Source organism: Pelodiscus sinensis, chromosome 6, assembly GCF_049634645.1.
Source record: "Pelodiscus sinensis isolate JC-2024 chromosome 6, ASM4963464v1, whole genome shotgun sequence".
NCBI classification, from domain to species: domain Eukaryota; kingdom Metazoa; phylum Chordata; order Testudines; family Trionychidae; genus Pelodiscus; species Pelodiscus sinensis.
The window spans coordinates 83476541-83502558 of record NC_134716.1 but is presented as its reverse complement, the minus strand read 5'-3'; the positions used below and the strand labels follow the sequence as shown (position 1 = coordinate 83502558).

Genomic DNA, 26018 nt, shown 5'->3' with positions numbered 1-26018 from the left:
GAGCACTCTTCCTCTGACTTTCCTTATTCCACGTACAATGACGGTTACAGGAGTCAGAGTAAGAAGTCCAACTTGACAGTCAGTATTTTGACACTATTTCGAATAACTGCCTGCTGTGTGGATGTGGACTGCTTATTTTGAAAGTGTTGCAATGTAGACATACCCTTGTTATGAATAGTAGTGACAGCTAAAAAGAGCATGATCCTCTTCTTCAGAACCCTGATGTATGGTCTGCAGTGCAGGAAAATGTGTTGCAGTTTAGTGACAGATGAGCACGGATAGATTAAGATAAATCCTCCTTACTTTAAATGCATATCCAACATCTAATCAAAACCTTTAGAGCAGAGCTTGAAAAATGTACTTAATAGCTACCAGCCCAAGGCCTAAGCCTATTGTATGCTCATCCAAACAATCCACACTGGGGCAGAGTTCCATTAAAAAAGGAAGAAATTATAATACTCACGTGCTAAAGTGGAGTTTACTAGAAATAAATATTCTCTAATATTAATAATTAAGTATTAACTCAACTGCATAAAAAGCCACTGCAGATTACGAGTAAAGGTATAGGACAGCTCTATGTGTGAGCTTCTTTTGGTGGGTCCCATCTAACTCTCCTGCCTACAGCAGACACTAAATATAACAGACACACACAAGGAAGATTATACAACTAATTCTGAGTTAAGCAGTACTTTGTTCTGCTTATTTTTTACCTTCTCCTCCCCCAACTTTGAAGCAAAATTTCCAAATTTTAGAGCATCACACTACTATGGCCACTGAGGAGTAGCTCCAGATCTCTTTGGCAGAACATGGTTTAAACCAGAGCACTTCTTTTGAGGTTCTGAACACTGTCAACCGTGTCTGATTTTTTTGTGAGCTGAGGGCACTCAACCTCTCACAAGATGTGTTCAGCACCTAGCTGCACCAGCCCCATTATGATTCAATTATTTCTCTGTGAAATTATTAATATAATTGCTCATAACATCCTGTTCCATGCATCATGGTTATTTCCAAGTGACGCTAAACCTTGGCAAAAGCAGACTGTGTGGGAAAGGAAGAGGATATGGCAGCCAACATGAACAGAGGGCCAGATTCTTGGTCCCAATTTCAGCAGCATGTAACAACTGGAAAGTTGCTCTGCAGGAGCAGATGTGGGTTCCTCTGAGAAAGGGGAGTCCTCAGGCAATTTAGTACTGGAGCTGGCCTCAAAACATCTTGTTGCTTCTTCTCAGATCTATCTATCTATATGTTTTTTAGAGAGTTTGTGCATCCATCTGTCATTGATTCAATTTGTTCAAGAACTCCTCCTAAACGGTAAGAGCTAGGACCACCAAATTTGGTAGGCAGCTTCCTCTTTTCATAACTTAAACCAAGGTCAGGGTTTGGTTGTGCCACAAAAACAGGATGGCTACGTCTACACTGGCCCCTTTTCCGAAAGGGGCATGCTAATTTTACAGGTCATAATAGGGAAATCCGCGGGGGATTTAAATATCCCCCGCGGCATTTAAATAAAAATGTCCGCCGCTTTTTTCTGGCTTTTAGAAAAGCCGGAAAAGAGCGTCTACACTGGCCCCGATCCTCCGGAAAAAAGCCCTTTTCCGGAGGATCTCTTATTCCTACTTTGAAGTCACCCTGCCCTGTTTCCTGCAACCCCACGCCCCCGCCCAGAAGGACCCGAGCAATGCTGGGTAAGTGTTCTTGTATTAAACAGCTAGATGGTGATGATCTGTTTTATTTTACTACCTCTTATTTAAACATACAAAAGGTCAAATCCTCAGCTTCTCCATTTTTCCTCTAGGCAGAGCTGAGGAGAGGAAGGCTCTCCCAGTGCAGGGTTAGTCAGCTACACCAGCTACCCTACCTCAGAGGGTGAGTTGAAGGCAGGAAAGGGTAGGAACCAGGTGTCTGAAAAGCCTTAGACAACTGTATGCTACACTAGCAACTGCTTCAGCCCAGGCCAACCTAGTATAGATACAGTGGAAAAATGGCTTTAAGCCACCCTTTTCCCTCAGCTGAGCATCTGGCCCTGTGAGTTTAAATGAGAGTTATTGAAACCATTTAATGACAAAAGGAGCTAGAGGTTCTTTAAATAGCTGGTGAGCTTTAAAGTCCACAAAGAGCTAAGACACAGAAATATGTAGGCAGTTTTAGCATTAAAAAAAAACTAATCAAATTCTGTTTAAATGTAAAAGAGATGGCCCAAATGCATGTAAATGAACTGTGCAAGGAAGAGAAACTCATAAGGGATGTCATTTCTGTCCAGCCAGACTAACAATAGAGGGCAAATATAAGCAGGTTCAGGTTCCATGGATGGCTGAGGAAAAAGCAGAGGTCATATAAAGAGCTGTAATTGAGGTGTACAGTGGTCAGAAAATTGGTGCAAGTTACACTGCTTTGTCATTTGCACCCATGTACAATGCTGTGGACGAGCAAAACAAGGGACTGGCCTGGTAATGCAGCAGGGAAAGTGACTAACAGGAAAAACTGACTGACTCCCCACCTTCAGCCCACTGTCATGCTGTATTGATTCAATATCACAAATGGTTCCCTGATTACCACTCTGTCCTGGAAACTGGTCTCTTCAGGTTGGCCTCAGGTGATCAAACACCATAATGATGTGGACAGAAAGGTACAGACAGGGTGTCAGGGAATTTAATAGCACACCACTACCATAAAATGTGAGCGTGAATAACGAAGTCCTCTACAGCTCCCTCCCGCTCTAACCCAGATTCCCTTTCTCCTCTCAGGCCCCCTTACAGTCCATATGCAATGACATCCCATGGAGTAGATGTAGAATTCCTTATGGCCCAACCCAACATCAGCTGCCATCATGTTCCCTGAATGAGGTTACTGTGATTTCAGGAGCCACACAGCATACATATCAGCTACTTTTTGCATAAAATACTTTTTAAAAATGCCATGTTTTTCTAAATAACCACACATCAACTTTTGTACCATGCACCAGGTTTTATCCCATCCCATCAGGACTAACAGCTGACATGTCAAGTTCAGCCCAAAGGTATTTTGCTATGGCAGAGGTACTGTATGTAAGCCCCAAACCAGCATTCCTACATAATGGGAAGCTTTTACAGAAGCCTTGGTACTACTAGACTATTAGTTTTTTGTTACGTTTTTCTTAAGTATTGTGTTACCTGTACATGTGATGGAGTCTGGGCTTTACAAAGGCAGGAATTAGGCATTCACTGACCATTGCAATTTTATGGGAACCGAGTGTCTAAATCCCTTAGGTTCATCTGAAAATTCCAGCCTACGTCATTACTGCATTTGTCTATATTCTGCCTATCACCACAGTATCTGTCTTGTATATAAAATCATTAGCAATGGCCAAATCCCCAGTGAGATTCTACTTGAGAGTTGTTAGGATTTTTATTCCATGCTGAATATTTTCCCAGTATTGAATGTATTTTACACATTAGGGGTTCAGCTGTGGCTGTGAACAACCCACCATACCAGCAACAGGATGAAGTGTGCTGCCCCATGGGGATGCCAGGAGCAGAGGCAATTAAATACAAGCTGGAGTGCACTGCCACTGTGCCCCTCTTGGCAAGAATATGGATGTGCCCCCTACCTATGTGTGGCCATTTCTGCCACCTGGCACAGGGAGGTGGGTTAATGCCATAGTTACCCTCCTTTCCCTTTTTAAGTTACAGAGTCTCTGGACTAGGGATATAAACACCCATTAAACAATTGTTTAGGAGGATTCAGTTAAAAGCTTATGGACCAAGTTCATAGCTGGCTAAAATGGGTGCAACTCGGGGGGGGGGGGGGAAGAGAGAGGAAGAGAGAGAACGAGAACGAGAACCAACCAGCTTTTAAAACATGTTCTCCCTACAGGATTTCCACTGGACACTAACAGCAGAGACTGAAAATCATGTATTACTAGAAATCACACTCTTCTACATACGAAATGCCTACAGTCTCATCTCAGTATGGAGCGCTGCCCATCAGCTGTCTGATACTGCTTAATCAAGAATTCACACCTAATTATTTTAATGTTGTATGTGTGGTAAGCATTGAACCTTTAGATGGATAATGATACACATGAGTCAATGGATATTCTGCTAACAATTAACATGTTTTATTGACCTACTTTAATGAGTTGGAAAATAATATAGCTGCCCTCAACTGATCAAGGGAAAATAATGATAATAAAACTTTAGAATTGTTTTTTTATACAAAAGAACCACAATGAATGTTACCAGCTGTGTGCATAGGAATTAGGGATGTTAAATCTAGGTTATTTTAGTAATCAAAAAGTCGATAGAGTTTTTAACTACTACTAGATCACTTAATAGGGGAAGGCAGCCCCGCTCAGTTCCGGCTCACGCTGGGACCAAACCTCACTGCAGCTCTGCAATTTAAAAGGCAGTAGGAGATAAGGATGTTAAAATGCGATTAACTGACTAGTCGATTAGTTGATGGAACTTCCATTGCCTAGTTGATAGGCACTTCCGAGGAATATGGAACTCCGCGTACCGCCGGGGGCCAGCAGGAAGTCCTGCTGATTCCGGGCTGCACGTGGCGTGCCTGCTTTGAAATGCACAAGAGTTCCCAGCGGGAGCTCTTGTGCATTTCAAAGCCATGGAGCCCGGGGTCAGTGGGGGACTCTGAGTCCCCTGCTGACCCTGGGCTCCATGCTGTACTTCATGCCGCTAGGAGCCCAGGGTCAGCTGGGGAGTCCCCAGCTGAGCCTGGGCTCCATGGCAGCTACCCTTGAAAATGTGCAGAGGAGGCATTTTAAAGGGGCAGCCCACTGCACAGCTGATCCGCAGATCAGCTGTGTGGCAGGCTGCCCCTTTAAAACACGACCTCTGCAGCGATTCAAAGGAGCAGCTGCCATGGAGCCTGGGGTCAATTGGGGACTCCAAGCTCCCCGCGGCATTTCCCCGGACCCTGGGTTCTGCTGCCCCTTGGGCGGAGGGGGCCGTTTCAAAGTGGAAGCTGATGTACAGCTGATCAGCTGTGCAGCAGTTTCCCCTTTGAAACTGCCACCTCTGTGTCTTTCAAAGGGGCAGGTGCTGTGAAGCCTGGGGTCTCCAGTGGATCCTGGGCTCCACCTGTGCTCCCCAGCCAGAGTGAAGAATGTAGTAAACTGTGCAGTTTCCCCTCACTACCTGACAAAGAGGAGCAGGCAGCAATGTTCCCATATGAATAGGGGATGGGGGGAGGGGGAGAGCTTCAGCACCAGCCCTCCCTAAAAGACACCTTGGGATTGGGAGGCTCAGGGCTGGGGCAGTCCCAGCTGTGGGGGAGGGTGCCTCCAGTTACTCCCTCTCACCTGTCTGGTGATTCTGTCTCTTTTCTGTATGGTTTCATGAAAAGCAATCCAATTCCAGGCATATCCCATTTTCTTGGAACAACCAATCCTTTACCTTGTTTAAGTTACAGTAAGAGGAAACTGTGAACTGAATTTGGTGGTCTGAGCTCTTACCATGTTAGGGGAAGTTCTTGAACAAACAGACACACACAAACTCTCTCAAATATACAGCAAATCAGCTTTTCTACCAGGTTCATCAGAGTGACTTACAAACGGTAATGAATCAAGGAAGATATTCAATAAGACCAAAGCTGAAATAAAACCTCATGATACCCCAAGCTAGCTGCCTCCTTAAAAACTTGATACTTTGGAGTTTATCATTAACTTTAATTTCAATCCTTCAGCAAATTTTCAATCCATAGAACAATACTACTTGTTAAAACTCACCTGTAGAGCCCTGAAAATCTGCAGATACCCGCTTTATATCCACACTCATCTGCATCTTCAGATGTGCCTATCTGCAGCTCATCTTTGCACATATAGATGTGGATACAAATTTCGTATCTAAAACCCTGCATATGTATATTCACAGGTATCCACATCTGTGGGTGCTAATGGGGATATCCATGGCTCATTTTTGCAGATACAGATGCAGATACAAATTTTCTATCTACACAGGGCTCTACTCACCTGTTTTAACATTGAGTGTGAGATTTTATGAAATAGTATCTATCAACAGCTGTAACAGAAGCCAAACATGTTTTATCTACATCTTTCCCAGTTGTAGATTCTGTAATTTTGCAAATTTAATGAAGATCCTACAGTAACAGCTATTCTTATGCTCATGCTACTTATTGTTCACAATTCCTTTATTTTAGAAATTATGTGATTTTCTTGCCATGATTAAGATGAGTCTTTCAATGCTATTCTCCGTAGACCCTCACTGAGGTTCTGAAGCCAAGGTTATGTTCAAGGATTATTCTAAGGTCTAATCATAATTTGGAAATTATAATTTAGAACTTGTCTAACTCACAAATGTCAAGTATTGAACAGGAAGGTTCTTGCTGTAGCCACTTGTTTGGAGACTTGACATTTTATACAGTAATGTCAAATACTAGCAAACCTTAGCATGTTGAAAAAGGCTTTAATTTGGTCGTATCCAAGATACAAACACAAAACAGAATAGCTTTTGCAAAGACTGAGTTATAATGGAATAACATACCCCATATCTATTTGGGGGTTCACCACACCGCTTGATTTAGGCACTTTAAAAATATTACCTATAGTGAATTGCTATGCAACTTAGTAGCTGAAGGGCCTACTTTTGTTCAATTTCTCTGACTTCCTTTTCTTGCCTCCCCTCAGTCAGCATAACTGAATTGTCTCAATCAAATCACTGTATTAGAAACTCTGCTCACACATCATCACAATCAAACTGTGATCAAGTACCAGCCACATGTCCACTCACACTGCTACAATATTATCAGTATTCACTTTTACTACTAAATTGCCTTTAGGAATTATAGAAATAATCCCATTAAAAGGTGATGGACTGCCTGTTTTGTCTATTACATGCAGATTTAAAGTGTTATTTACCATTATTACAAGAATCCTTGTTGCTTTTGCAGGAGGATACCTGATGGCAGGGAGCAGTAGACTTCCAGAGTTCATGGGTGACTGCTGGTGGATTTTCACTAGTCCTGCTTATTTCTGAACTGGCGGTGTTTATCCCATATACACCATCCTGGTAAACTAGAGTTGGATTTGACCTGTTGAGACTGTTTAATGACATCTGTACTAAAGCTTCATTTATGAAGAATGAATTTTCACCACAGAAGCTCTCCATCTGATTGCGTCCCATTATCTGCACAAGACAAAACAAGCAAATTATGTAGCTGACCACTTCATCATTGTCTCTCATAAGGTCCCCTCTTATACTAGCTGCCTATAAGGGTGAAATTTATAACAAAAACCCACTTTATATACCAGGTACTAGGATAAACACATTATTCTTATACAATAAAACATGTTTAATCAACAAGAGACTGCTAAATAATGTTACAACTCTATTCATAACTTTAAAAAAACATATTAATGTTTTCCAAATGGGAAATAACAATGGGCCAGATCCGGGGAGGAGTGAGCTTTTGCTACTCTTTCCATCTGTCAGTGTTGGACTGTGATACTTGGAAAGAATGAGCAGACATGGCAAGATAATCACCCCAGATACAAACTGAAAGAAGCTTTTAAAAAGCCATCAGTGTTTTCTTTTTCAGCAAATCTTGCAACAGGCAGAGAGGTGGGTCAATCCATGAGGCCACCCTGGAGACAGTCTTTGGGGACAAAGACTGAAGTTCAGCCATAGTGAGTAGCTTATAAAGTTTAGTCAAAGGGATGGAAAACAGGAACTTGATGAGGGGTGTGGAGGGAGCTGTTAGCATTGCAACATTCAAATACACACACACACACACACACACACACTGGAAACTGAAATAATCTCCATCTGCACTGGTGCTCACACTGCTTTCAAGGGTCAGGTCAAATAAGTAGGCAAATGGACAGAGGTCCTCATTCACTTCTCACTTTGAATGCTGGCCTGAACTGAGCCTCAGCTGGGGCTGGTCAGGGACATACGTGGTTTTCTGTCAACTTTTCGCTCTTTTGCCCCTAACTCTCAAGATTGTTGGGGGGGGAGGGGTCGTTGCGCAGTTTGGCTCCTTCGTATCTCAGAGCAGACTTGGATTCTGTAAATTGTGTCAACTGACGATGGCTCCCACCAGGCACTATACTGGTCAGGATTTTGCTGACCTGCAGCACAACTCCTCCCACCCACATCCAAGAGGCTTCTTGAGAGAGAGGGTGGCCGAAAGCAGCCTTTTACCCACCCATGGCTCCCACACTGCTCCCTTGCACCAGCACTGTTGCAAAGGGACTGACACGACTGTCTAGAGATTTCTAAGGGTCAGATCCTCAACAGTCTGTACTCACATATGGATCTAGCCTTCCTCTGAGAAATAGGGCCCCTCTTGGTCCAGAAAATAAAACATTTCCCAACTATTTAATGGGAAAGCAATAGTGGCAGAGTAAAATGTGGATGTGATGAATCTTTTTATTTCCTCACATTTATAACCCATAGGCCAAGTTCCATTCTGCAGGGCTCCCAGCCCATGGTTCCTCCTGAAGCAAGGTCCCATACACACCAACTCAAGTTACCAAATGAAGTAACAGAGACAGGGCTGGATTAAGGGGGGAGTTAGCCGGGCAGCTGCCCGGGGCGCCAACCTATGGGGGGCACCTGATGGCAGCTGTAAGGGGCACCGCACACCCAATTGCAGCTGCAAGGTGCGCAGCGCGCTGGGAGAGAGGGGGGCGGGGCCACGCATGCACTATGTGTCCGGGGGCAGAGTCGCGCATGCGTCACGTGCCTGCTGCCCGAGGCGCAGGAATGGCTCGAGCCGGCCCTGCTCAGAGAACACTTCCTGCAATTTCAACATCTCAAGTGTAGGTCAGCATAATAAAATAGTCTGAGTCAGGGGAGAATTATCGAGGGGAAATTATGTACCTCATTGCTCACTGAAGATGGCAATGTTGCTGGCAAGCTGCTCTGGCGGCTGTGTTGCCAGTGCCACAATATCTTTTGTTGCATCTTCACCTTATCTCTTTCTATTTCCACCATCCGCTGGCCCTCCTTAAGCCTTTCTAGGTCCTGCTGGAACTCTTGCAGCTGATGCTCCAGTTCTCCCTGGTTCCTGTGAAGATTCTCTTCCTGACACATGCAATCTCTCTCCCGCTCCTGCAGCTGACTCTCTCTTATCTCCTGTTCCCGTTGTTGCTGGTCACACTCACGGGCCCAGCGCTGCTGCTCCTGATGAAACTGTTGCTGAAGTTTCTGTATATTTGCTAGTTCTTCCCTTTGTTTTTCCAAATTTCGGTATTTTTCCTGGTCAAGCAGTAGGTTTCCACGAGAACTGTGCCCACAACTAGTCCTTTCATGCTCTTGCAGTAGTGTCTTATGGATCTCCACATGACTGTCCTGGATGGTTACGGCTGCCTAGTCACCAAAAACAAATATTAATTTCCCTTTGGTTAGGAATTTTCTATATAAGCATTGTGTAAATATATTATTATTTTCCTTAATCAGTGCTCAAGTGTTTCTTTGGAGTCTGTTCATCATGCTTGCACAGTTCTGTGTTCATTCATGACATTTTGGAATGAACAGCATCATTTTGCTCCTTTTCAGGGAGTTTTTAGTTACTGATGAATATTATCATCTCATTTTAATATTATAGCCATCCCCAGAAGCACCAGTTAGGCTCAAAGCCTCATTGTGCTAGATGCCATGGTGCAATAAATCAATAAAAAGGGCTTCTGCAGAGAGATCAGCAATGTTGCTTTTCATCAACAGATTTCAAAAAGCTCAACATCCTATTATACAGACCAAACTCCCAGGATAGACACAGCTAACTGCAGCAACTGCATTGTCGCACACTTGTACAGTAGATGTAGTTTCACGAACACTTTACAAACTAATTAATTAGGTCTCACACCTCCAATGGATGTAGCCAAGCAATTAGCAGCTCTAATCCAAATTTCTGGACTGAAAAATTTTCCCATGGAAAAATGTGGCTTTATCAAAATTAAAATTTTTCATGAGAAAAGTCTCATTTTTAATGATTTTTTTCTTTTGGAAAACAAAAATATTTCACTTTAAAATGACACATTTTGACCTTTTAATTGTAAATGTCAACATTTTTAATAAGTTTATATTTTTTATTTTTAGTATTTCCATTTTTATGTGAGATGAAAACTAATACTGAAATGTGGGATTTTCCACTTTTTGACCATTCTTGGTAATTGTACCCTGTTTACAGTTATGAAGTTAAATAATATAGCCAAGATCACACAGTGAGTTAGCAGTATAGCTGGCAACAGAACCTAGAAGTCCAACTCCCAGTAGGTTATTCTAAGCATTACACAAATCTCTTCAATTACTGGTCAACCATATCCAAATCTGACTCCTGACAATAAAGCTAAGGGACTCAGAGGGGAGGGAGGTGTTCTATTATGCAAAAGCTAGTTATACAATTTACATGATCTAGGGAGTGTTTTAACTGAAATATCCAAATTTTCCATAATTCTGAACAATATCTGGAAAGGAGATCAGGTGGAATTTGACAGATTGGTCTGGATCCTCCATCTTATTTTCTCTGTAGCCCTTTGGAAATTCTTGAAAGGAGATTATCACTGCAGCATAATATAAATCAACGCCTGTTATATGTTATTTGAATTATGCAATAGTGAAAAAGTCAACAGATTGTAATATGGGGCAAGATTAAAAACCTTTTTTAAAGTGAAACATTAAAAGATTCATTACTGTATGAATTTAACAGAGTTCTCACCTGTATGCTATACAAGAGACGGGTTAAATTCTGGATTGCTTGTACAACCTGGAAAATAAGAGAAGGATTTTCAAAATTATGACAGCTATGAAGTTTAATTAAATGATAAATTCATATTTAGACTTCATACTCACCTCTGTTGATGTGGAACCTGAGAAATTAATGTGTTCCACCTACAATAAATATAAATACACATTGAACTGAATAGCTGTTATAAACTTTGAAATAGGATATTCAAAGTAATGCTTTTTTCCTAGCCCAAATACTCATATTGCTAATGCATGCAATTACTGGTACTCAGTCAAACTTTCCTTTGTGTCATGTGAAAAAAGACGAAAACAGTAATCTATGAAGACTAATAATTCACCAACACTAGCAATCACTAGCAAGCCCAAGGACAACTGTAAAACAAGAAGCATTTCATCCATAATTTTAACCCCAATGTGGAGAAATCCTACTAAGAAATGGTATTTCCATTAATGCTTTGCTTCCTTGACAGTTTTGCAAGAACAATATTCTTATCACATCATGTACTGTAGAGTGACCTGTGTTGCTTACAATCAGTTGTAACAGATTCCTGAAGAACCACTAGCTATGTAATAACACAGCAAGAAACTACAACAGGGCTTGTAACTAGCAGACTAGGATGATTGCTTTAAATGTGTTATGAAGCATAAAGCAGAAGGGTGAGAGCCTTCAGCCCCCCGAAAAGTGCACCAATAGCTTACTAATATGAATTCTATCGAGGCTTGCTGCAATTGGAGCTGGGTCATTAATTTTACATTTCATTTTTTTTCTTAAGACTACAGTATTTAAAATGTAGGAATGGGGGTTTAGACAGGAGTGGAAAAGTAACCCACAATCCTTCCATTATGAAAAAGTTGCTCCTATGAGAAGGTTAAGGAAAAATAAATATGAAAGAGGCCAAACACAATCCTTTCCTGACTATTTTTAATACCTTTGGGATTAGTCTTCTACTGTTTTTGGTTGCCTGGAATATTTGGACTCTAACTTCTTCATGACAACAGCCATATCTTCAGCAGCAGTTTGTGCACCAAAACTTACTGCTGAGTCCTACTTTCTGTTACAAAGAATAAATTAAGGGCCTGATTTAGTTTTGATAACAGAAAAGTGAGGACAGAAATGGAAGAGTCAGAAGCTGCTGCTGAAGTCCCAGTGCAGCAGGATCACTTAAAAATGGAAACAGCAGCTTTCCCATGTGGCCAGGTTGCAGAGCTGAGCAGCACTGAAGAAGTAGGTAGGCAGCTTTGGTTAAAGTTGCAGTAGGAAAGAGGGGGACCGTGAGGCAGAAAAAGGGGGACAAGTCACAAGCAGGAAGGAGGGACCAAGAGAAGGAAAGGTGGAAAGACTGGCACAGATGGCAGGACAGAGGGTGATTGCTTTAACATCCCACATGTCTTATGGAGAAGGGGATTTCTAGGGAGAAAAAAGTGATCAGCCATTAATGGGCATGAAATGGAACTGAAATCACAGCTGTGCCTGGCTGGCAGCTGACATCACAAAAAATGGTGAATGGCCAATCAGAATATGGTATTGGACACTTGGGGTACGTCTAGACTACATGCCTCTGTCGCCAGAGGCATATAGATTAGGCTACCAGGCATAGGAAAATGAAGCAGCGATTTAAATAATCGCCGCTTCATTTAAATTTACATGGCTGCTGCGCTGAGCCAACAAACAGCTTATCAGCTGTTTGTCGGCTCAGCGCGGTAGTCTGGACGCGCAGGTGTCGACATCAAAGGCATTTGTCGACCACCCAGGTATGCCTCCTGGGATGAGGTTTACCTGGATGGTTGACAAATGCCTTTGATGTCGACCCCCGTGCGTCCAGACTACCGCGCTGAGCCGACAAACAGCTGATCAGCTGTTTGTTGGCTCAGCGCGGCAGCCATGTAAATTTAAATGAAGCGGCGATTATTTAAATGCCTATGCCTGGTAGCCTATGCCTATGCCTGGTAGCCTAATCTACATGCCTTTGGCGACAGAGGCATGTAGTCTAGACGTACCCTTGGTGCCCATGACCTTTTTCTAATTATTTGAGAACATCAGCTATTCCTGAAATCCCTTGTCTCTTCTCTTGTCTGTGGTTAGACTGCCATCTCTTGGTGACTCTGATTTATTGCACAGCATGAAACTTTCCTTCCCAGCTGTTTTGGCTTAAAGCCCCAACTCTGAGATAGTTCTTCTCAAAACCCGAAGTGGATTTAGTGCATCTTAGTCCACTTTCTCTCACTTTTACCCCTCTGCTGGCTTTTTTCCTTTTTCAAACATTTTTACAATTTTGCTTTCCATTTTTAGTACTTTTCTCCCATCTCTCTCTCTTTCCCATTTTCTGCTTCTCTGTAAAGCTCTCAGATTGCTCCTTCCTCCATAGAAAGTCCTTATTTTTTGCCCAATTTTGACCCCTGTTCTAATTTTCTGAAAAAGCATCTTGCTGCTGCTGCTGCCTGTAGTGTTTCATATGCATGCTCCATCTAGAGGAGATGTTTGAGTCTGACAGTTTTGGATTCATTGCATGAGTTGTTTAAAGATTTTGAAATGGTGGTTGTTTCTCTTATTGTGAAATTGTTCTCTTTTGTATCTACTTAACATTCAAAAGTTACTCTGTGTAAGAACATCAAACCTGTTTTATCAGGGAAATCACCCTGGTAAGGACAGACAGCACAAGTCCTATTTGTGCCAAAGTGGGGAGAGGGGAGACTTTCACTGCCATGTGCCAGAGAATGAAGGGGGTCCCACTATCAGCTCAACATAAGCTGGTGTTAAGGATGGTGATAGTAGTGGGTCAAGTCCAGTGATCCAGTAGCATGAACAATGCAGAAATGGTACAGAGAGGCTGCTGCTCCAGCTCACAGGCTTGTAAGTCTGCCAAAGTGATTTTTCTAAAAACATTTATGGATTAACCAGTGACCTTCGTTTCATTTCTTTATTTGGACTTAATAAAATGCACCCAGTCCCGTCCTGTGAACATACATACAGTCCAATTCCAGAGTATTGTTAATTTATCTACCTCCTTATCTATCTTCACTGCAGGCACCTCCAGATCATCAGGGTGCGTGCTATACAACCTCACAGAAAGATACGTTATTTACAGTACCTTTTCCTCCAGCACAGAATCTGCCACTTCATTCACAGCATGACAAATCCTGGGATTGAAGTCAAAAGATTCTTCATCTCCTTTTATTTCTGTAGCTAGTGATGAATACCCCAACAAAGTGTGAGAGAGAGAGACCGGGGGGGGAGAGGGAGAAGAAAGATGCTAAACATGAAATTGTTTCTCTTTTCAGAAAAAGTGTGCCAATACATACAGTATGATGAACCTACAGTATACTGAAATTACAGATGAGAGAGGGAAGGTGACATTTTCTTTCTTTCCTATCTCAAATAAATAAGAAATGTCTCACCCATAAAAATATCTGCAGTAAATAAATATAACTGAAACTTCACTGTATCAGTAGTTTTGCAGAGTTTAGTACCAGAATTTTCAACTCACATTTTCAATGCAAATTAAGAAACCTACACTGTGTAATAGCCATAAATTATTGGACTGTCAAGTTCTGCACATCAATTGATTCACAGAGCCTCTCATGAAAGTCAGCAGAAAATATTTAAAAAGCAATATATGCTTGCTCTGGAGTTGAATAGTGAAGACGAAATAGCGTATTTACTACATATAGGCTATGTCTACACTACAACATTTTTGCGCAAAAACCTGAGGAACAGCCACACCTCAAATGAGCTCTTGCACAATTAAATGGGCAGTTAAACAGCAGAACAGAGGGCTTTTTCCGCTATAGGTTAAACCTCCTTTTCTGAGGCATAACTGTTTTTAGCGCTACAACTATTGTGCAAGAAGGCAAGTGTGGACGCTCCAGAGCACTCAACAGGTGCTCTGATGGCCATTCTTTGAATGGTCATCAGAGCTTTCTTGCGCAAGTGCGTCCATGCAGTGTGGATGCTCTCTTGTGCAAAAGCACATGGCTTTTGCAATGTGCTTTGAGGTGTGGACGTGCGCTTGCGCAAGAAGTTTTTGTGCAAAAACTATTGCGCAAAAGGCTTCTTGCACAAGAAGCATGTAGCATAGATGCAGCCATATGGAATACTAATGTAGATTGGAGGAAGATACACATCAGGGTAGATCCTCCACTGACTTCAATGAAGCTATGACAATGTAACCAGCTGAGGATCTGCTCTTTTGTATATGGTTTTTATTCTTACTGCTACTACTACTACTACTACAACACCAATCTTTATTGATCCTATACTGTTCTGGAATGCAGAAGATTGGGAAACATCCTGAGATAATTGGTACTGTTATCTGAGAAAGTAAAAGCAGCAGGTTTTACTTACAATCAGTAGACGAGTCAACTATTTCATTGGTACTAGGTGAGAGTCTCAAGCTTGGTTCTCCAGGACTCTCCTCTGATGACCTGTTTGTGTCATTTGCTTGTGACGATGTTACAGCAACATGGAGGCTTTCAGCTGGAGTGGAAAATATGATACATGACAAACTCAAGAAACAACTGCATTCTGCACAAACAATTACAGTATCTTTGTACTGCAAAATGATCCCCTTTGGGAATTACTGTAACATCAGTTTGAAAACCCTGATGTCTAAGGCACAGTCAAGAGAAATGGAGGTGGGAAGGAAAATCAAAATAGAAAATGGGTAGAATGAGGAGGATGTGCGTTTGCTCCATTACACTTAGTTGTGAATGACTTACCCAGGGTTCCCATACACATGATTGTTTTTAGCTTATAACCAGGAGATAATTATTTCAAAAAATGCACCCACAGAGAGCTCAGGCTCCACTATGAAAATAGAAATACAACTTTCCAGCAACTGAATGATATCTTCTTGGCAACTAATGAACTTGGTAACTGATGAACTTCCTTTGAGAACTTGGTGTTTTGCACTGTAAATTTGTCTCTCTGAGTAGACAGTGTGACTCAATACATTTCATTCAAATATGATTTGTTTCAAATAATATTAGAAAAAAATATTCTTCCATTCATGAACATCTCCAAAACATGGGCAATTTTTTCCCTACAGATTTCACCTATCCTGAATCACAGTTTCCTTCTTTGACAGGGGTGTTTGAGGGTGGGGATAAGTACACATGCTATATCTTGAATTCAATAAGGCTTTAGATACAGTCCCACATGACATTCTCATAAGCAAACTGAAAGTGTGATCAACATGAAATTACTGAAAGGGGTGCACAACTGAGTCTCAAAGATTAGTGGTCAATTGTTCGCTGTCAAACTGGGAGGTACTATCTATAAGGTCCTGTGGAGTTCTATGCTGGGTCTGGTACTAGTCAACATTTTCACTGATAGCAGAGTTGAGGGTTTACTTATAAAATTTGTGGCGAACACAAAGATAGGAGGGAACACTTCAGAATAAGGATGTTAAATTTCAATTAATTAATTAATCAAATAGTCGATGGGATTTCCATCGACTACTTGATGAGTCAATAAGGCAGAACGCCACGCTAGTCCTTTGAAATGTGCATGAGCCCTCTTGTACATTTCAAAGATTGAGCCCGGGATCACTGGGGGACTCCTGCTGGCCCTGGGCTCCAAGCAGTGTTCCAACTTTGAAATGCACAAGAGTCCCTGCTGGGGCTCTTGTACATTTCAAAGAGGAAGCCTCACCTGGAGCCTAGGACCAGTGGGGAACTCAGAGTCCCCTGCTGTCCCTGGGTTCCATGCAGCATTTCAATCTTTAAAATGTACAAGAGCCCTCAGTGGGGGCTCTGCACCCTCCCACAGAGCTAGAGCCTGCATCCCCGGTCTTCCCCTTCTCCCCCATTTTCTCTTTGTGACAGAAGCAGAAAGGGGGGAGGGAGTGACTAGTCAATTAGTGTGTTGACTATCCAATAAGCTTTGGCTTATTGGATAGTTGATTAATCGCTTACAGCCCTAATTCAGAAGACAGGATTAGAATTCAAAATGACCTTGACAAACTGGAGAACTGGTCTGAAATAAAAAAGATGAATTTCAATAGGGAAAAGTACAGAGTACTATGCTCAGGAAGGAAAAATCAAATGTACAACCACAAAATGGGGGATAATTAGCTAGGTGATAGTATTGCTGAAAAGGATCTGGGATTTACAGTAGATCACAAATTGAATGTGTACCAACAATGAGATAAAGTTGTGAAAAAGGTACTCTCATTCTATGGTGTGTTGACTAGAGTGTCATATGTAAAAAGACAGGAGGCAACTGTCCCAATCTTCTTTGCATTGATGAGGCTTCAGCCGGGTACTTTGTCCAGTTTTGAGTATCATGTTCAAACTGGAGAGAGCACACAAAGAGCAACAAAAATATAAAGGATTAGAAATTCTGACATATGAGGAAAGGTTAAAAAATTGGGCATGTTTAGTCTTGGAAAAAGAAGACTGAGGGGGATCTAATATGAGTTTTCAAATCTGTAAAGGACTAGTATAAAGGGGATAGTGATCAATTGTTCTGCATGTCCACTGAAGGCAGCACAAATAGTAATGGGCTTTATCTGCAGCAAGGGAGATTAGATATTAGTAAAAACTGTAAGAGTAGTTAAGGTCTAGAATAGACTTCCAAGAGAGGTGGCCTGAGGCAGAGCAGGGACAGGAAGAGGCAGGGTGCAGATGGGGATTTAAGGGAAAGGTTGGAGTGGGGCAGATCCTGAGGCTGAGCAGGGGTTGAGTACTGCTGAGGAAACTTGCAAGCCAGTGTTTGTGTTGTACAGTCATTGCCTCATTTCCTTCTTGTCAATCTCAATCTCACCTTCCTTGAGGGCTGCTGCCAGCAATGAGGAAGCCTGTGGCATTTCTCCTGAGTCAGGTTTGATAAGGAGATGGGGTTCCACATGGACATCCTCAAATCCACTCATATCTCCAAGCTCTGCATAGATATGCAGTTTGTCTTCCAAATAACTGCAGATCTGCTGGTCCTGGTTACTTAGAGATTCTATTAACCAAACATATTATGAACATATTATGTCAGCAATAACACCATTCTGTTCTGATGGTAGGGTACACTCCCCACTGCTCTTCTTATCCATCTGCCACATACTCATTGCTAATTCAAAGCTACTAAATACTTACAGGGAGCAATACAGGACCCAAGGAACAACTCAGTTTGCATGATACCTTTTGTAAACGGGAAGGGACAAGATTCATTCTGGCCATGTCTGCACTGATGAAAGCTGGTACAGATCCTGGCAGAAAAATCTGCACAGTGGCAGAAAGACTGACCATTGAGGAATTTTGATGATGTAATCTTGACTATATTGTGGACCCTTCAGCCATCTGATACAGCCCCCAAAATGGCCAATTCCAGGAAGGAGGTCTGGCTAAGGATTCAGTGCATCTCTAATCAGCCTCCACCAAGAAGGTCCCAGAGGAGATCTAAAGTTGTCTCCCCATTATGACCAAATATGGCTCTATTATTCATACCTATATGTGATTATAATCTTTGTACAAAATATACCTTGTGAGGTATCATTTGAAAACTAATAATTTGCAGGTCAATAATAATATCATAGTGAAATGTGTGTAGCAACATTATATGTAAAGTTATGACTATAAATTGGAATTATTAATGAAATGTATCCATCAGACCAATCTGGGATAGAGGAGAAATGTGTTTTTCAAAGACAAAAGACAAATTGGCCCCTCTAGCCAGGTGCCACCAAATCAGATTGGCAATCATCCATGAAGTGGCCAATATTTGATAGCAAGGTTGGGGCGGACAGGCATGCACAGATCAAAATGCATTTCACAAACAACATGGAATCTCTTTTACCACAAGGCTCTTGTCTCCATTCCCAGAAACTATCTTAAGGGGTAACCCTCAGGAAAATGCATTTTAAAGGGGGTCTGGACACAAGTGAGATGCAAAAACACCCTGGAGTCTCTCTCTTTTCCCAAGAAGAGAAAGGAACCAGCCTTTGGACTCTATGAGAGATCTTGGCTTGAAAATCTGATCAGCAATATTGCTAGGAACCTGTGGTAAGAATTCAACCATAAACTAAGTCTAGGTTGCTTATTTTTAGTTATTACACGTATTTTATCTTTATTTCTCTTCTATCACTAACTAAGCTTGTTTTATTCTTTAACTCCATTTACTAAACAATACAGTTTAAATGCAACACTGAATTAGTTTTGATTAAAGCAGCAAACTATTATGTATTGACCTTTAATAAAGGCAACGGGCCTCTAATATTTGAACTGTCCAAGAGAGAGCTGCAGAGTGCAGAACACACATATTTGGTGAAAGTATGGGACTGTGGGTATGTTGGGTAACTCTTCAAGTGGTTATCAAGGCTGCTGGAAGCCAGGGTTCGGCTGATGAGTAGCTGGTAGGCTGCAGCTACACACAGGCACTCGGTGTGATTTGCAAGCTGTTTGGCTGAGACTGGCCCAAGGTAAATAAAGAAGTATACCAGTTCAATGCCTATTTGAAAACATCCATTTCTTTTGTTTTAAAAATACCTTTTCTTGTATTGGCTGCAGTGGGGTAAAAATATAAAATGGATGGATACAGTGAAATATCAAAGAAAGAAATTCATCTAGACTCAAGTCACACATATCAAAGCACTCCCATTTTACCACTTCTGCTTATCTGTCAATCCAGCCAATTTGAAGACATCACTATGGTGTTTGAGTACCTGTTGTACATCCCTTTATTAGTCAGTCATCCAGATTATATTTTACACTCATAACTCTCTGGCATTGTTATTTTAAGCATAGTGTAAGAGGCACTGTACCTTGATATTTTTGAATCTTGGCTGCTTTGGCCTCAGCTATCTGTCTGTCCTCATCAGATTCACTAATTTTTCCTTCTTCCTCTGGGCAACTTTAATGTTGAAATGAAAACAAAAGGCAGATAAATAAAAATCTGCATAACACACACACACACGTCCATTTTTCAGCCGTAAAAAAAAATTAAAATGCAACATTAGCAACTTCTGCTCTAACAGAGAAGTAAATCCTTCTGCAGCTTCTTTTTAAAACATTAAATACAGGTTGAACCTCTCTACTCCTGCACCCTGACTGGTGCTTAATCAGAGAATTTGCCAAACCATAGGTTGTCAGTATTTCTAGCAGTATGACCAATATTTCTACTGCTTATTGGGCTCTTAGAAGACATTAGGGGTAAATTAGAGCTAAATAACAGCACAGAACACTGAGAGCCAGGACTGGTGGCTGTGAACAAACTTTATGGGACTGTGGGAAACTTGGCCACACTCATGATAAGTGAACATCCAGCTAACTAAAACCATGCTGGACCACACATGTTGCCAGACCAGAGAAGTTCAATCTGTAGTTAGAAATGAAGCTCTAAGTTCCTCTTCGCCATAATAGGACTGCCAAAAAGGGAACATAACTGTGATAGCAACAATTGTGCAAATATTTCATAACAGATCTTCAAATTTGACAAATACTCAGTCCAACAGATCTGCAAATAGGGCAAAGATTGAGGCCAACAGTGTGCCTTGACCTTCCCTCCAATGTCTTTAAGAATGAAAGATTAGCCCCCTCATAACTGTGGTACTGTGAAGATATTTTGGGGGACTGGGAGAAGACTTGACTTTTCAAGTCCCAAATAACTAAAGTTGAAGCAGCAAGCCAACTGGCTATACCATGAAGAGATGAGGTAGATTTCCCAAGGACATGAGAAGGTCTGGGGGTTTGTACAGAATCCCAGAATATCATAAATACCAAAGACAAAGAAAGGGAACAAGAAAGGGAAGTTGAGCTGACCTGCCCATGAAGTCTCATAGGGAAAGGGAAGAGTATGCAGCTTCTGACATTAGCTCGGAGAAACTCTATTTACTACTGGAACAAGCAGGCGACTCGACTCCAGTGCGTATTTGGCAATGCACCAAACTGAGTAGTGGGAGCCAGACACCAGTGTCCAAAAATCCTGAGCTCACTTACACCATTCATGAATTTGGCCGTGGGGCAAAAATCCACGTGACACATCATTAACAAGCAAAATGGCTTGCTGAGCCTCATGCAACCCAGAACTGACAGGCTTCACATAGCTCTAGTGATACTCACTTCTTGCCATAAGACAAGTGCCTGGTTTGCATGGTAAAAAGAAATACAACAGCCTCCTATACCTTTCCACTGCATCTTGAATCTGCCTCATCCAGGTATTGCGTTCTTCTTTAGAGTTTGTATGAATCTCATACATCTCCGGCCCCGCAGATGAAGCACTAATCAGAAACATCCCTCTTTCTTCATTGGCTACCTCTCTGACTATCAGCTTCTGAAGGGATATAACAGAAGGCTTCTGGTCCTATAGGAAATAATCACAACATACATAGAAGAAAAATGATCCTATTACAGAAGATAAGGATTCTAAAAGCACAACTGTTACTTTAAGATGAATTTGGCAGTCTTGATTTTTTATGGTCTTAGTGGACCATCTTAGTGGATTTTGCCAAAGACCAGCTGGGTAGGCTCAAGTTTTGAATGATCAGGCAACCAAGAAATCTATCAAGTATCCCGTTCAATTATCAAATTATGATTTATTTTACATTGTCCTAGGAATAAATTATTGGGATAAAATTTAAAACATATATTTTAGCTTTAGAAATAATCTTAATTTTTCCATTGACAAATACATTTTTGCTGAGACAAGATTTCTAGCACCACAAAAAAATAATCAATCTTACTGTTCGCATAATTGGATAACAAAACTTAGAAAAACATCTAATTTATAATAAACATGCAATAAAATATCTAAAATCTGTATTAAAAATGTTTATATACTTACAACAGTTGCAAATATGTATTTTTGGTCTTTTTCTTGTAAAAACAGCAGCACATCAGTTAGAAGCAGAGCTAAACTATCTTTTAATAAAAAGAGAGTGGTTTTAATGAAAGAAAGATATCTATTTCTTCTTTTATGTTGAAAACAAATGCTGACAAACAGTTTAGAATTCTTACAGTAAACTGAGCAAGCAATATCTGCATCGCATCACAATATGCTCAAAGCAACTTCAGGCTACCATTTTATAGTTTGTGTGAACAACAGCACTTTTAGCTGCCACCTTCCTGCAGCAGAATGCTGGAACACTCATCCAATTTCCAGAACTTCTTCCTGAAGCGACTCAATATTCTTTGGAGAAATTGCATCCAAAGAGATGCCCACAATAACTTAGTTTGGTATTGTTGTTATAATCACAGCACCGGGAAGTATGGGTAAAAGCATGTGCGCCTTTTTTTCTAATTTATAAATGTAAGAATAGATGGCTTTTAATGGGATGTTAATAACAGTAGAAAAGAAAGTTATGTGGGGTCAGGTTTCATAATGAAGAGAGGTAACTAGTAGTGTCCCCAAGGGGTCCAAACTGGGACTAATCATATTCAATATATTCATAAATGATCTGGAGAAAGAGATAAACAGTGAAGTGGAAAAATTTGTGGATGATACTAAACTGCTTAAGATAGTTAACTCCAAAGCAGACTGTGAAGGGCTTCAAAAGGATCTCACACAACTAAACGACTAGTCATCAAAATGGCAGATGAATTTTAATGTTGATAAATGCAAAGTAATGCATATTGGAAAACACGATCCTAACTATATGTATAATATGGTGGAGACTAAATTATCTGTTATCACTCAAGAGAGAGATTTTAGAGTCATTGTGAATAACTCTCTGAAAACATGCATTCAATGTGCAGCAGCAGTCAAAAAAGCAAACAGAATGCTGTGAATCATTAAGAAAGGGACTGAGAATGAGATGGAGAATATTTTATTGCCTCTATATAATCCATGGTACATCCAAATCTTGAACTGCATGCAGATGTGGTTGCCACATCTCAAAAAAGATATCTTGGAAAAAGTTCAGAAAAGGACAACAAAAATGACGAGGGGTATGTAATGGCTGCCATATGAGAAGAAATCAATGAGATTGGAATTTATCAGTTGGAAAAGACACAAAGGAGGGATATGATAGAGGTCTATAAAATCATGAGTAATGTGATAAAAGTGAAAAAGAAGAGTTATTTACTCCTTCCCATAACACAAAAACTAAGCTTCAGAGGGGTAGCCGAGTTAGCCTACACAGGATAAACTTAAAAACAAAAAGTAGAATGGTAGCACTTTAAAGACTAACAAAACATGTAGATGGTATCATGAACTTTCATGGGCACAGCCCACTTCTTCAGATGGAATTAATAGGTAGCAGGATTTTTAAAAAAGGAAGTATTTCTTCACACAACACATGGTCAACCTGTGGAACTCCTTGACAAAGGATACTGTGAATCCAACATTAAAACAGGGTTAAAAAAAGAGCTAGATCAATTCATGAAGGATAGGTCCATCAACAGCTATTCACCAGCATGGACAGAACGGTGTCCCTAACCTCTGTTTGTCAGAAACTAGAAATGGGTTACAATGGATGGATCACTTGAGGATTATCTGTTCTGTTTATTCCCTCTGAGGCATCTGACATTGGCCACTGTCTGAAAACAAGATATTGGTCTAGACAGACTTTTGGTCTGACCCAGTATGGCTGTTCTTGTATACTGAAGACTGAATTCTGTATTTTGGCATAAATATGTGGCTCTAGTAGAATTTCATCCTTGGTTTTCTTTTCAAACAAGGGTATTGCAAGTGTAGGCGAGTATGATTTTGACATCAGAGTACAAAATCACATGTGAGGTACTTGGTGGTGTAAAATTACATGTCAGTACAATGCAAGACAGCGTGCATGTAAACTGCATGCTACGGGGGCAAAGGGACAGGTGTGCAGCAAGAAATGTAAATAGCAGCAGTGTGCAAGAATTTTGTGTTTGTGGTTATGTCATGTCTGAATCTGGCTCTACGTCTAGGTATGCTGTCCATCACATACAAACCATAACATTTTCTGGAATCATGTCAGAGACTAGCAGCATTTCTTGTTCCTTTTATAGTACCTTAAATTCTACTACTTCACAAACTCCCTTTTGTGAAATTTTGTTACTATTTTTTTGTCTTGTTAACCCAAATGTTAATCCTCATACATTATTTGCAAATAAAGAGCTATGACATTTCTTTGTAAAGATTAGGTACCTTTGAAACGTCCGGTAGCAGTTTTCCAGTACACTAAACCTTCATGCAAAAGTGTCCTCTCTTTCTTTTTTAGGTCCTGCTTCCTGAAAACATGGCCATTTTTCAGCTTGGTAAAAGTTTTATTTTCAATCTTACTGAGAATCTCTAGCAATTTTTGGCTTTTCTCATAATCATTGACTTTCAAGTCTACTGCTGCAATCATGTCCTTAATCAGGCAAAGGGCGCTGCATAAATCTTTATGCTCTTCTGTTCCTTCTGTGTGAAACAAAGAACAGGCAATATTACAGAGTGTCAAGAGATGATACTTTTCCTCATTTTATATGAGCTGATTAACACAGATTAAGGCTGATAAACCAACAGCTATGTTGTAAGTATACTTAGGAAATTATTTTCTGATAAGTAATTTGTATGAAAAATGTTGCCTTTTTTATGTTTGTGATATGTCCCTCAGCAACTTGTAATTACCTCAGATTTATTCAACAGTAACAATTATTTGCCAAATAGTTTCTGCTAATGATTCACGTACTGGTGATTCTTTTTAAGCAATTTACTTCCAGTATTCAATATTTAAAATGTACTTTAGATACATAGATCACATGGCATGTGGTGTTCCTGATTGGATAAAAATAAGATAATTTGGTTCACAGCATGAATAATTGCATACTCTCCATTTTTGCAAATATACCATTTAGTTTATTGATCACTATAATATTCAAAGAAGGCACAGAGAGAATTGAAGCAATTTTGTATGACTATTCATGGAAAACATTTTATACTATTTATTGCACAGCACCAGTTATAAGACAATCCCTTGAATTCATTTAAATAGTTTTCCAAAAAAATCCACATCTGACATTCAAGATCTTCTGCTAAAACAATTAGATTCTTCAGATTTTTGAGGTTTATCTGAACATGACCTCTGAAACTTTTAAGTTTGCCCATTCTTAACAAAATATATGCCAGATGTTTAGTTTGTGTGACATTTATCTCCTATAGAGAGCTTAAGTGATGCACACAAGCTTTGTGCTGGCTCTTGGCACAACTGCAAATGTCATGCTTTGGAACTATGTTGCATATATACAAAAGAAAAATTAAGGTTCCAGATTTATCTCTGACACAAAACAAAACTGATTCGATTACTCACCTTTTGAATACTGCAGTATCCTTTCTACCAGAACTGGGTATTTTGTGATGCGCTGTGTGACAAGCAGAATGCATTCTGGGATTCCCCGACGTCTAGCCAAAAGATTGCTATTTCGCAGCTTTTAAAAAAATAAATATGCATATTTTATTGTAAGTAGGAAAGTTATATTAAAGCAGTGTTTCCCAAATGGTGTTCTTCTGTGGAGTGAAAATAGGGGTTCTGTGAGAAAATTCCATTACAACCAGAATTATTGTAATGGAATGGAATTTTCATTCATTTAAGAATTTTATTTCAAACAATTTTCATTTGTGTTTGGCACAATAAGTGTCCCTGTGTAATACCAGCTTAGCCAGAGAGTGGAGACGATGATGTCACTATTCAGCACTGTGCGCACAGTGCGTCAGGGGTTCCACAAAATTCTTTTTGCGTTCAAAAGGGTTCTGTGGCCAAATAAAATTAGGAAACACAGTATTACAGTATTAATTCAATAACAACAAAAGGCATTAGATCTAGGTGTGCTAGAATAAACTGAAAAAAAAGTTAAATTATCTGCACGACCTCCACTGAAATAATGCATATCATCCTGCTACTCCCATCTATTGAAAGTCTGTAAATACGTTTCCAATTAATGCCAAGAAAATGCAAATTATACACAAAACTGGAGCCCCAGCACTAGATCCTGCTTCCTCTCCCCCCCCCCCACTCTTCTGTATCAGAGGCAACGGGAGGTGGTGGTGTGTGAATGCAAACAGTCGACTTGACTAACCAATATGCCTATGCTTATCGGTTAGTTGACTAGTCAACTCCCTCCATTCTTTTGCCTTCTCAGCCCAGTTCCTCTTCTCCCTTTGGCCTTTGCTCTCTGAAGTCCTGTGCACCCGTCAGAAATCGGCTCCCTCAGTCTCTTCCCAGCCTGATTGCCCCCCTCTGTTCCCAGCCCAGGTCTACCCTCCCTACTCACTCTACCCTCCTCCTCCTGCCCAGCCAATCCACAGACCCAGGCAGGGGTTCAAAGTGGTCAGGGAGCATCTGCCTCCTTCCAGTGCACTCCTGCCACTGCCGCTCCGCCGGTATGTGTGTGGGGCTTAAAGCAGGAGGGCCTCCTCCTGTCCTACTGGGCTCC

General features: G+C 40.8%; 1 protein-coding gene across 2 annotated transcripts in view; it reads right to left on the bottom strand.

Annotated features, from left to right (window-relative positions):
- The window catches only part of ARHGEF28 (Rho guanine nucleotide exchange factor 28), a 66713-nt gene that overhangs the window by 5145 nt on the left and 35550 nt on the right, over nucleotides 1–26018 (bottom strand). For both annotated transcript variants that reach the window (XM_075932258.1, XM_075932259.1), the window contains 12 exons: nucleotides 24896–25013; nucleotides 23752–24006; nucleotides 21469–21545; nucleotides 20810–20988; nucleotides 19451–19539; nucleotides 17467–17649; nucleotides 15046–15177; nucleotides 13793–13887; nucleotides 10809–10847; nucleotides 10675–10722; nucleotides 8838–9326; nucleotides 6872–7139 (listed from right to left, as the gene is read on the bottom strand). In XM_075932258.1, the coding sequence (XP_075788373.1) occupies nucleotides 6872–7139; nucleotides 8838–9326; nucleotides 10675–10722; nucleotides 10809–10847; nucleotides 13793–13887; nucleotides 15046–15177; nucleotides 17467–17649; nucleotides 19451–19539; nucleotides 20810–20988; nucleotides 21469–21545; nucleotides 23752–24006; nucleotides 24896–25013 (1972 nt within the window). The remainder of the gene's footprint in view (nucleotides 1–6871; nucleotides 7140–8837; nucleotides 9327–10674; nucleotides 10723–10808; nucleotides 10848–13792; nucleotides 13888–15045; nucleotides 15178–17466; nucleotides 17650–19450; nucleotides 19540–20809; nucleotides 20989–21468; nucleotides 21546–23751; nucleotides 24007–24895; nucleotides 25014–26018) is intronic.